Source organism: Cystoisospora suis (genome assembly GCF_002600585.1).
Source record: "Cystoisospora suis strain Wien I chromosome Unknown contig_664, whole genome shotgun sequence".
Classification (NCBI taxonomy): Eukaryota; Apicomplexa; class Conoidasida; order Eucoccidiorida; family Sarcocystidae; genus Cystoisospora; species Cystoisospora suis.
This window is the reverse complement of record NW_027153465.1, coordinates 144-11,350: the sequence shown is the minus strand read 5'-3', so window position 1 is coordinate 11,350 and position 11,207 is coordinate 144. Positions and strand designations below refer to the sequence as shown.

The window sequence follows — 11,207 nt, the reverse complement described above, 5'->3', positions numbered from 1 at the left end:
CCTGTCCACCGCTTCCAGATCCTGTTAAACCGTGCCTTGGAGACCACTAAAACGACCGAAGCAGGCAGATGGGCGCGGCAGAGCATGTTGTCCCATGAACTGCAGAGTGTCGTAACTAGCTGCTACTCGCGCTCTTCGCGAACTGCCTTTGACGTGCAAGTTCTCACCGGCTTCGCTCTTGGGCGAGGCTACACCTTCATTCCTTGCAGAAGGCACGAAACTGTCAAACAGTTCTTACATCGTCACAGTCTCATGCTGCGTGGAATCACGCGCAGTTGTGCTACCGAGCTTTCTCCGCTTGCCGGCGTAGCAGCTCATCGATAGTTCAGCGGATGGCCTCCATCAGCAGAAGGAACTCCACAGTATGCTCAGCCGCTTCGGATATAAACGACTCTGCAGTGAAGCAGAACTCCTCTTCACGTAGGATTTTCGCCGGTGGGAGGGGGGGCCCCGCTGACAGTTGCAGTACGACAGAAACATTGCCGAGCTGAATGAGACATGTTAGTCCTCGAAAGGGAACTAAATGGCCCACTTGTGAGAAGCAGCTGCCGGCAACGCCACAAAAGAAAAGCCGCACAGTCCCCACCGACTGAGCCTTTGTCCAAAAAGTCAAAACATGCCACCCCAAACTTGTCATGCATCGGCACCGGGGCTCCTGGCTGAACCCCCGGTGACGGAAAATGTACACAGAATACGCACGATGGCACCGAGAATCAAGCTACATCTGGTCCCTTGTGAAGACCGGCCGGCGCTGTGTCGTTTTTGTATAAGGCGTTCGAAATAATTGGTCCCTTCTCTTTTCCGGACAGGGGACACTAACGGGAATTCCCGCGGCTTTACGTTCGCTGCATTCGATAGTTCTTCTGAAGAAGTCGTTGTCGGGCCACCGCCGCCGCAAGACCAAGCGCGGCGGCCATAGCGCTGAACCGGAAGAACGCTGGTTTGAAGTGCCCCCCAAGGAGACCTAAAACCAGTAACGTGAGGCAGTAAACTCTGTGAGAGCAAAACAGGCACAGCAAGAGCGCCTGACCACCCTGGTTGCCGGTGTTCTGTCTTCCTTGGGTCGTCAAGCAGCAGCTAGTGCAGCCGAATGCGTGCTGGAAAGCACGCGGTCGCCGTCTTTCGCCCGTCAAAGACTCACCGAATTTTCACGATTGTTGCTCGCAGTTCTGACCATAAGACAGCAACCTTCTCTTCAGGGCTCAGTTCTCTTACAGCTTCATGTGCTTCGTGGCGCATGGACCCGTCTGCTCGTTGTTGGGAGTTCCCGCCGCCGCTGCTTGCCCCGTGCTTACGTAGTTCAGCATGACCAAATTCCCTCGCAGTCAAAAGCCCCGATCCGGCCGCCCTGCATGAAGGCGCACTGCGCTTCCCGCGAGGAAGGTCGAGCTGCTTAGTGCACGAAGCGGCGCATGACTCCGGAGCGACTACCGTCTGGCAGTTGGTGTTGTTACCATTTTTCCCCGGAAAGACGGGGATAAGGTTGTGACGACGCAGTAAGCGGCGGAACCTCTGGCGAGTTGGATTGGACAGCCTGGCACAAGCTGCAGCTATTGAATGCGCGAGGAACCCCGGTAAAAGAATAGGCGCGCGCGGCGGATCACTGCCTTTGCTTGGGGATTTCAGCAAACTATAGCGGCTTCTCATAGCAGACACGGCAAGGTATCCCCTTGTCCACTGTCGAGATACGTGAGAGGTTAGAAACGCAAGCAAGTGCCGGGAGGAAGCAGATAGTGAGTTCAGACGGACAAACAGATTCCCGCTGTGGTCGCAAAGACGGTCCAAAAAACAGCCGTTAAGATCGAGGAGCAGGGAAACTCTGCCAAGGCCCTCAGCGGTCTGCTGAAGAAAAGAGTGAGACAAACCTGCAGGAGAGTTGGAGCTACTGGAAGAAGGCGCAGATGGGAAGTAGACAGCCGAAGACGAGTAGGGTGAAAAAGAAAGACCTAGTCCAGAACCACACGCACAAATCAGCTCACACTGTGCCAAAATAGTATCACGAGCGGTTCGCCTTTTGCAAACAACGAGCACGGTCTCTGGCTGTACCGAGCCTGATCTTGCACATCGGAACACGGTGCCCCTAACGGAGTGTTTAGTGCCGTTCCTTGCTTGAGACTGCGGAGGCAGAGGACAGATACGCGTAGGAGCGCCTGGTCCAACCCATTTGGCTGATCTCGTAAAGAAAAGTGGAAACGCAGTCCTGTCTCCAGCGGCCTGCGCACCCCTTGGCAAACTATCACTTCTATACGGGCATCCACTAAGAAACATATGACCGGCTAAGTAGTTGCTATCATCGACCGAGAACGGGCGCTTCACTGTTGACTTCACTCAGCGCCCTGGTAACGGACGTACTCTTTCGAAGAGGGGGCGTCCCATACCGTCGTTTGCTCTGTATCACTCTTTGGTGTGCTTACCATTCCGCCCATAACCATAGGAAGATGCGTACGGGGTGGCCGTGGCAAAGCCTAGCCTTCCATAGCCTCGAGTGCCGGCAAATTCACCGGAGCCGTCACCCCCGTAGTTTCCGTAAGATCCTCCTGTGGACCACACGGGATTGCCGCTGTAGTCATAGTATCCGATCCTGCCAGTGCTGCTGTATACCCCGCCACCTGAATCGATCCCAGAGCTGCTCACGGCCGCTGCTGAAGTAGCGGGTGTCCCCTTCACCGAAACACCTGAGGTTCCGCTTACAGCGCCACTCTCTGCATTATCCTTGCTTCCTGCTGTCAACTCGGTGCCGCGCACTAAGGAACCGAGTGATCCCTCAGCACCATCAACTGGAGCTGCGTCTTGCCGCTGGTGCACGGCCTGACGCCGTTCCCAGGGCTTCGGGGGAGCAGTCTGCATGGCGTGCGTGTCGTAGAGAGAAACTACCCGCAGCTAGACACCCATCAGCGCGGGAGCCAAGACCGTTCAGGAGTGCTACCACACGCAGTCAGGAAAACCCAAGGGGATTCAAAAGATGCAAGATGTGCGGCTGAGTGCGAATACCTGTACATTTTGTGGTTGCAGAGAAGCGGTCCACCGAGCTTAGCAGCTTTGCTGCCCCTGTCAGGTCTGTCGTCTGGTCTGGAGAATAAGATGCAGCTGCGCGTTTGAATTTTGCCGGGAACAGAAGAGAGCTTCAGCACCGCACCTACTCAATCGTGTAAAACCGGAAACAACTTCAAACCTGATCGGGCATGGCTTCCATGGCGCACACGGTCAGACTATACGATGAGGCTTCGCACAAAGCGCAGATCGAGCGAATGACAAAAAGCGCCGTTAAAGGCTGTCCGAGAAGGGAAGAATGGGTCTTTAGTCCAAACGCGACCGTCGCCCAAGGCGCAGCGGGGAAACGGCGCTAGCAGTTTCCGCTGCTCTGTATTGCATCGCACAGGAGAACAAAGTCCCGTCTGCGACCTGGGTGCTTTTTCCCCGGGGATCCAGGCTCCATACCGCCTGGAAACTACGGCTTGGCTTCCTGAGCACAACCCCGAGAAAAGTCTGAGAAGGAAAAGAGATACTCATGCACACCCGGTCTCTGCGAGCCCTTTCCCAAGCCTGTCCCCTTCTCCTTAGCTTTTCTTCAGTCCTGTGCTCCACAATGTCGATTCGTTTCTAACGGCAACCCCACTGTCGTTTTTGGCCACCCTTTTGGCTGCGAGGGGGAGCACTCGGAGTAGGGTGGAGACCGTAGCTCCGCAGGTGCTGCTAGCAGTCGGTGATAATGTGTACGCAGGGTAGGTCTCTTGCAAATGAACTCGCCCTCGGAATGGGTTCCCTCAGCGCGTGACTACGAGCGTATGTACAAGCTTATCACCCAGCGGCGAGCTGAGCTAACCGCAGCTGCCGGTAGGCCTGGGACCGCGAATGAACCGCCACTCCGGTCACCTGATCTGTTTTGGTGAAAGCGACTGGGCGAAGACACGCGCGCTAGGAGAGAAAGCTCGATCTAGACCGTCTGTGTACCGTCTGTGTTGTGGTACGGGAAGTGGAATGCATTGGTTCTAGAGTCTCTTAACTCATCGCCCGCTTTCTGGCGGGGTACGCTTCTCGCCTTTTTTAGCGGACCCGCCAGCGTCCCCGCCCGAGCGGAGCTGCGTTGACGTGTGTCTGGGCCGACCTGCCAGCAGCTGTTGTGGCCGTATACTGACACTTTGCTGCGGTACAGGGTTGTGCGCGCCGTTGCTAGACGGGCCAAAATTGCGGTAAGAACCGAGCGGGCGAGGTATAGTAGGCGCACATGTTTTGTCCTGCCTGGCCTTTTGCGCGGCCCTGTGCCGCCGTCGCCGTTCCCCCCTTCTGCCTTAGTTTTTTCTGTGCGGACAGGACTGTCGGATGCTCTCGTAAACCGCACACGCAGATACGGAGTTCGCCAGCTACTCGCCTGCGCCATGTTTTTGGTAAAAAGGCTGTAGAGTCGTCCGTATGAAAGACTCACGGACTCGCCTCGCAGACCGCAGCACTGCCAGGCGCCGACGCTGTCACCATCGCTGCGGATGTATCTGCTGGCCGCAGCCGCACATGGCTTAGGTGATGCGGTTGTACGCTTCATCGAAGACAAAGCACAGGTTGTTTCTCTTCGGCCTCTACGGAAAGCCGCACTTGGCCGCCCACAGTTGGGTTTGGTGTTAGTGCTCAATCAAATCAGAGCCATCGGTCATCCGCCACAACCGGCGTTTGATTGATATCTTCCGTGAGCACAGTCAGAGAAACAAATCAGCGGCTGTGGCGCGGAACAACACCCCCAGGACCTAAAGCGTAACTAGCGGTTATGCCATCGGCTTCCGCAGGAACATATAGCAGCACTCCGCTCAAAAGCTTGCCTCGCGCAGTATCGACGACTACAAGCTGGGCAGAAAAGCTGGAGCAGCACAGAAACATGCAACAACAGAAACCTGTGCCAGCGCGGGACGTCAGAGGTTCACAGTCTCGCGATCTTTCTACGACTCAGATGCCCAGGCGTTGGACGCAGTTAGGCCGGGTCTACACAGCTCACCTCACTGGGATGCAGACTGACCCGACAATGCGAGAAACTACAGCTTCTCAACCAAGGCGCCTGCGTGCCGTAAGTGCTGGCTCCGGCCTGCAGCGTCCGTTGATCCGCTGCTTCATTATCTTGCATTCGTCACCTGGGAGAAACTTCTGTCAAGCCCACAGACAACACCAGGTGGCCCCCACGGAGCCTGTTCCCATGCAGCTGCTTCTTGGGCGGGCAGACAGGCTCTCAAGTACTTTTCTGTAGAAATTTCCTGTTTCCCACCTCCGCTGTCATTGCCCTTCCGAGCACGCCGCGCCGTCTCTGTGACGTGCCTGTTTTGGCGGTCGTGTATCGGAGTCTCCTTCCACGAGACCCGATCCGCGGCCGCGTGGTGCTTTTCTGGTTTCCTCGGGTGCGACCGCTGCGGCCATTCGAACGTAACCACTGTCCACCAAGTACGCTGAGGAAGGTGCCTCATAGATGCTTGACTGCGACTTCGAGTTAGACGCCGGCTCGTCCGAGTGATGCCATGTAGAGGATGGGCGATACAAGCCTTCGGTGGACGGAGTTGATAAATTGTTTGGAATGCTTTCCGGCGACCTGGCTTCTGAGAGACGTTCGCCGGGTCTTCTTTTTAGAGATCCCTCTAAGGTAGCGGCAAAGCAACTATCTGCATGACAGTGCTGCTCAGCCTTTTGTTCTTCCCCTTCGTCACGACAGTCCTCTGAAGAACAAGGAACGTCACCGCCTTCATCCATCAATGCTGTATCAACATAAGCCAAGGACTCCGCACCCGCGGTGCCATGCTCACCTCCACTTCCATGTGCCTTGCTCGAAGAGTGCGACTCCTTCTCGGAAGGGCCGATGGTTACTGCTGTACTGTCAGAGTCGCCGGTGCTGACGCCCGCAGTTCCGTCCTCTCCACGCTCGTGCATAAGCGGCTCTTCATTTTCGCTTCGCGGGCCACCTCCACACGGTTGTGTCTTCTCATCAGCTTCCGAAGTGCCGACAGTAGTCGAAGTCGGCCTACATTCCCTACCACTCTGGCCTCCGTCACTCCCGCACGTTTCTCCTTCTCCCTGACTGCTGTTGCTACTTCGTCGACTGCTCCGGCTGCGGTCAGTCGCCAGTGTGCTCAGGTTAGAGCCTGCCGTTAATCCGAAAGAAGCGACATCGACGACTGACGAGCGTGACGGTACCGCCGCAGGGAGTTCACCGTCATCTATATCAGCGAGCCAGTCTCTGCAGCAGCAGCACGCCCTACAACACTCAGAGACACTTCCGTCCCCGTTCAAGAAGTCTAAGCTCCCAAGCTCCGCCGGTGGACACGCCCTCGACTCTGCATTCAGCGTTTGTTGGCTGTCGTGGCTCGGTGTATTACCACGAGACACAGGACAGCTCCCAGACGCGGCAGAGGGACACGCGCGCTGATCGTGTAGGCCTGCGCGGGCGTCGCGGACCCAGAAGGAGGCCTCGGACAGATCTACAGCCTTCTGAACCACAGCACACGTACCAAGACACGGACACCAACGTTTACACAAAAACTCACGATCCTACATGACGTGCTGGTGAAACACACGTTCCACCTGAAATCGCACAATGTCGGAGAAGAGGACACTAATGTGGAGCTGTGTTGCCCAAGTTGAACCTATGCTATGAAGTGAACTACAATCCGATCTGCCAGGCTGAAGCTAATTATAATCCTTTCCGGCAACCTGCTCCCTCCCTCGTCACAGCTCTGTGCGTCCTGATTTTACCCTTTCTGCGTAGCGAAGCCCTGGAATGGACCCGAGGTGGACTGAAGGCGGTATCTCCACGGGTTCGTAAATGCAACCGCGAACTAAGAGCACCTGAAGCAGAAACAAGAATCGAAACCAAGTGTCCCAGGAGCGCGAACTCGCCCGATGCAGACCGTGCAACGCCCCGACCACGAAGCGCGAACCTCGTCACGACTCGCAATGTGACCTGGCATTCGTCTCTGTACCTCCGGACACGTGATTCGAGCGGGAGTTTAGCGTTCCGTTCAAACTCCATCACAGTGGTTCTCAGAGCCGCTGCGACAAAGGGCCACCCGCCAGGTGAGTGACGGTAGAAAATGACATGTCCGGATGTGTCTCACCTTACGGACTGCAAAGAAAAACTTCTCCAGCACCCCATACATCGGTCTCAAGAGAAGCTCACAGAGCCGCTGAACGGTCAGTGGAGGCCTGGAAGCAAAACCAACGGCAGCAGATGTACACTGCTCTTCAGAAGGCTCGACTAGCTAGCACGAAGTCAGCGGACATTCTCTCCAAACCCGCTGCTGGAAACGACTGGATGTGCCGTCCCAACTGCCCGCCTGTCGCCAGAGTGTAAGTCTTGTTGCCGCTTCACACGACACATGCCGAGACAGCCAGATGCCCTTCTCCGCCACTTGCTCGCCGCTGAGAACTGCCTATACCAATTGTCCAGTGTATGCGCAAGCTCCTAGCCCAAACGAAGAAACCCCGCCATAAGGGACCTCGGGCGATGGAAGACGGTACAGGGCCCACTCTACAGAAAACAAATAGCTCGGAGAGGCACCTGTCCGTCTGCTTCACAGCCCTGCCCGTAAGTGACCATTCCTACGCGTCTAAACAGCACCCTTCTGTGAAACCCGGCCCGGGCCGCTGCCGCATCTGCTGAAGCACAACCAAACTCCTTTCTATCGTCTACATCAGAGCGACATTCACGGTGTCGGTAGCTGAATGAGCGGGGGGGCTGAAAGAAGCGAACCTACTCAAGCTCGTCGACCTCAGTACATCTGCCGGTGTCGAGAGAGAGGTTATGACTCATCCGAAGTCTGGCCCTCCTGCGCATGCGAATCTCCCGACGTGTCCGTAAGGCGTACACCGGAACAGTCGTCTGCAGCATGTGACATTTAACTATGTGAATAGCGCGGACAGAGACAACGACTTTCCTCCCCTTTGAATATGTCCTTCACGTCTACGCTGTGAGAGTTCCAGATCCCCACACACCGGAGGCAGTTGGTGGGCCATACACGTGCCCCTACTTCTGCACATGCGCTGGACGTTTCCACCTGTTGGGCTGTGTATAGACGTGCAACTTTTGAGGAACGTACTTGTTAAACTGCATGATTTGATAGCAACAAAGATTCCTCGCCGTCACCCAGTCAAAAGAGACTCGCTTCTTGCCTTTGCTCTTTGCCATCTCTGCGAACACCTGATGATCAAAAAGGCACCTCGTGACAACCGGCAATATTCAAGAGGCAAAAAACTGAGCACAACGGCTACCCATGCCGAGTACTCTCCACAGCAACGGTCCTGTCTTGTTACAGCTGTACGTACACGTCTCCTACATAGACGTCTAGGCATGTGCGCATCCTCCCGCCACCCCGATACTTGCTAGGTAGAAACAAAATTCTAGCCTAGTTATTCTACCACTGTACGCTCGGACTGTGCTAGCTCCCCAGATGGTGGAACAACATCAGCGTTAGCTCCCGCACATGAGTTGGAAAGAGGCGAGAGAGGAGGAGGGCCTTGCAAAAAAGTGAAGTCAGGTTGGCGGAGACAATCAGTTGCGCATCCTCGCCTGCCCGCATAAATAGCCGACCAGGCGAGTGCGAGTTCTGAGAATGCCCACGCGTGCGCTCAAGTGAACGAAGTAAGGGCGTGCGAGCAAAGCAGTAGAGGTTAGCACTCTCCGTACAAGATATGTCCCTGTACTTAACGCCACTATGTCATCTGCAATGTCGGACTGAAGGCAAGGACGGATGAGGAAACACGCGGCTGACTTGCACACCTGTTCAGCTTTGGCCGCAAGAACAATCTTCACAACGCCCCACGGATAACGACAACTGCCTGTCCGCGCAATTTCCTTAAGAACATCCAGTCCCTCTTGCGGCAGCTCAGGCGAAGCGAGCTGCTGCTGTCCAACAATCCTGGGGGAGAGCTCCCCGCCTTCCCCTCCAGCGCTATTTATACAGCAGGCGCAATGACAGCTGCATATAGGTTTGTGAGGTGGCGGCGAAGAAGAAGATCCAGTAGATGAGGCGCATTCCATCGGAGACGGAGAAAGCGCGTCCGATCCAGGCGACCGTGGAGCAGTCCGAGCAGTTTCTTGATCCGTCTTCACTCGGGACTTGTGAAGAACTTTCAGCGAGTGATAGATGTTTATAAAATCTGAAATGTGTTTGGACGCAGCAGAAGGGATAATACATCAGGTTTGTTTCTTGTGACTCGGCCGACCAGGACACTTGTGTCCGTTGTGATTGGATGAAACCAGGCACACCACACGATGACAAAAATGATCAGATGTAGCCACTGGCGCATATATCTCGGCTGTGACGTTGGTAGTGACTGATTCGACAGAGAACCTTTTAGGGAAAGGCGCTGTTGGCCGGCCTTTCTGTGTCTTACCAACAATTCTCTGAAGGGTGTATCGGTAGATCGTTGCCTCGGCTGTGCAGTCTGGCGTAAAATCCTGGACACTATTATTTATGGTACTTCCTATGCCATCGGCAAGCGAATCTACTGACTCTCCTCCTCGTCCCGGTGTCAGGAGTCCGAGCGAGCCGCCGCTGACGCGAAGATATTCGTCTGCTTCACGACCCGGAAGGGAAGTCACGCCACTATCAGTTGCCGGCATCTTCGTTTTTCAGGGTGAGCAGCCAACGGAACACAGAGAAACGTAACCACCCCGGAGAGACCCGAAGAGCAACTTGTGGTTTCGCCTGTCAGCGGAGCAGCGCGCCTGCTGGCCGAGTAAGACAGCTGCTGCACAAAGGGAGGGCTCGCCTCTCCAGTGTTTTCTCAACTGAGCACGGAAGGAAGCGGAAACTCAGAGACTTCGTGAAAGGTCCCTCACCGCATCAGCCCACTGCCTACGATCTCCCGAGCACGAGAACCAAGCGTCTAGGATTTTGATAGCCAGGTTCCAGCGGAAGCCATATCCAGACACCGTAACCGAAGTTCCCAGGCATCGGGCGCAGTCCAACAACTTGGACCGCTCTTTGGCCTTAACTTGAAGTAGTGGCCACTGTCGCAGCGACAGAGCCTCCGGGTCACGCAGGAGAGCAATTCTGTACAGACAAGTATGAAAAAGGAGTAGAAATTCGCCCGAAGCCGGACTTGCCCTGGACGAGGACGACCTTTTGCGCCACGGTGACCAAGCAGAGTGCCGGACGAGTCCAGGCACAGCGCCATACAGGCCGAGACACGAGATGGAGAGTAGGAGAAGATGCGACAAAGCTACGACGTGGCCGCACTTTGACGAGAACAGCAGAAGAAACGTGAAATGGGAAGCTCCTAAGACATGACTGGACGCGGGGCGGGAAGCATCGAAACCCAGCGCTGTGCGTGTCGTCACTACATGTGGCCAGGTCCATCCCGACTCGAGAAGACCACCACGCCGAGAGCGAGGTACTTGGCTAACTGTCTAAAAACCGTGGTATCTGTGTCTCCCGCTTAGGTGCCAGAAAATGACGTAGCGGCGAGTGCGGGACGCTGCAGAACGGCCGACAAAGAGAGAGACGAGTACAGACAGAAGACGCTCCTGCAGGGGAAAGAACAGCGAGGAGTAATCTGAAAGGTTGAGGCACGTCTGCCCCTCCCCCGCCGTCGAAGCTGTCGAGAAAAGGTGGACTCATCCTTCAGGAAAAAACTGCTTGGCGGCGGCAAACATGCATGCACGGACCGCCTGTTCTACCAGAAAGAGGCAAGCTGCCGCCTGCTGTCTAGCCCCCGGGACCAATCATCGCGCCTTCGGCTTGGAGAGTAATCACGTAGGGCCGGTGCCCGATGGTTATCGGCAACTGTGCGACTCCGAGCCTGGCACCACGCACAGTTTGGACGCACAACATGTGAAAACAACGCTTACGTGAATCACACCGGCAGAGATCCTTTCCCTGCAGCGCGTCGTCCAACCGGGTTCTCTCTACTGTACTGCCGCCGTCCGCTATATACCTGTGTCTGGGTGCAATATGTAACAGTGCGGCATATCTTAGGCTTGTGCCTAGTGTCCGCTCACTACCAGGAGCTGGTTTCTCATCGAAGCTCACCACTAATGTCTTGACCGGGAGATCACCGACCTCTCCATAAGAAACGAACTGACAGACTACATGTGAAGGCTTACAAATTTTTCAACTGTCTGGCCCCGCTGCGACCGCGCCGGGCTCGCACCTTGCCCCAGTAAGGCGCGCATTCCATAACACGGCGCCCGGCGGGCGCTACATACGTTTGCTCGGCGACCGAAGCACAATGCTTCC

General features: G+C 55.7%; 2 protein-coding genes across 2 annotated transcripts; both read right to left on the bottom strand.

The window, feature by feature from the left end:
- Positions 1 to 409: 409 nt before the first annotated feature.
- CSUI_001638 (uncharacterized protein) lies at positions 410 to 3,489 on the bottom strand. Its single transcript, XM_068061843.1, has 3 exons — positions 2,415 to 3,489; positions 1,142 to 1,946; positions 410 to 993 (listed from the first exon to the last, which is right to left on the bottom strand). Exons 1-3 carry the CDS (start codon positions 2,845 to 2,847, stop codon positions 837 to 839), a joined length of 1,395 nt encoding a protein of 464 aa, XP_067926178.1. The 5' UTR covers positions 2,848 to 3,489; the 3' UTR covers positions 410 to 836.
- Positions 3,490 to 4,723: 1,234 nt separating this feature from the next.
- Positions 4,724 to 10,743, bottom strand: CSUI_001637 (ppp4r2). Its single transcript, XM_068061842.1, has 7 exons — positions 9,361 to 10,743; positions 8,744 to 9,123; positions 8,064 to 8,164; positions 7,083 to 7,170; positions 6,721 to 6,813; positions 4,982 to 6,456; positions 4,724 to 4,846 (listed from the first exon to the last, which is right to left on the bottom strand). Exons 1-6 carry the CDS (start codon positions 9,587 to 9,589, stop codon positions 5,254 to 5,256), a joined length of 2,094 nt encoding a protein of 697 aa, XP_067926177.1. The 5' UTR covers positions 9,590 to 10,743; the 3' UTR covers positions 4,724 to 4,846; positions 4,982 to 5,253.
- Positions 10,744 to 11,207: the final 464 nt, after the last annotated feature.

Coding starts and splice junctions, on each gene's coding strand:
- CSUI_001638 (XM_068061843.1), bottom strand. CDS start 2,847: ATGCAGACTGCTCCCCCGAAGCCCTGGGAACGGCGTCAGGCCGTGCAC. Junction 1,947..2,414: donor CTATGGTTATGGGCGGAATG/GTAAGCACACCA, acceptor GTTCTGGACTAG/GTCTTTCTTTTTCACCCTAC. Junction 994..1,141: donor GCAACAATCGTGAAAATTCG/GTGAGTCTTTGA, acceptor TTGCTCTCACAG/AGTTTACTGCCTCACGTTAC.
- CSUI_001637 (XM_068061842.1), bottom strand. CDS start 9,589: ATGCCGGCAACTGATAGTGGCGTGACTTCCCTTCCGGGTCGTGAAGCA. Junction 8,165..8,743: donor TTGCGGCCAAAGCTGAACAG/GTGTGCAAGTCA, acceptor TTTGATCATCAG/GTGTTCGCAGAGATGGCAAA. Junction 7,171..8,063: donor CAAATCATGCAGTTTAACAA/GTACGTTCCTCA, acceptor TTTTGCTTCCAG/GCCTCCACTGACCGTTCAGC.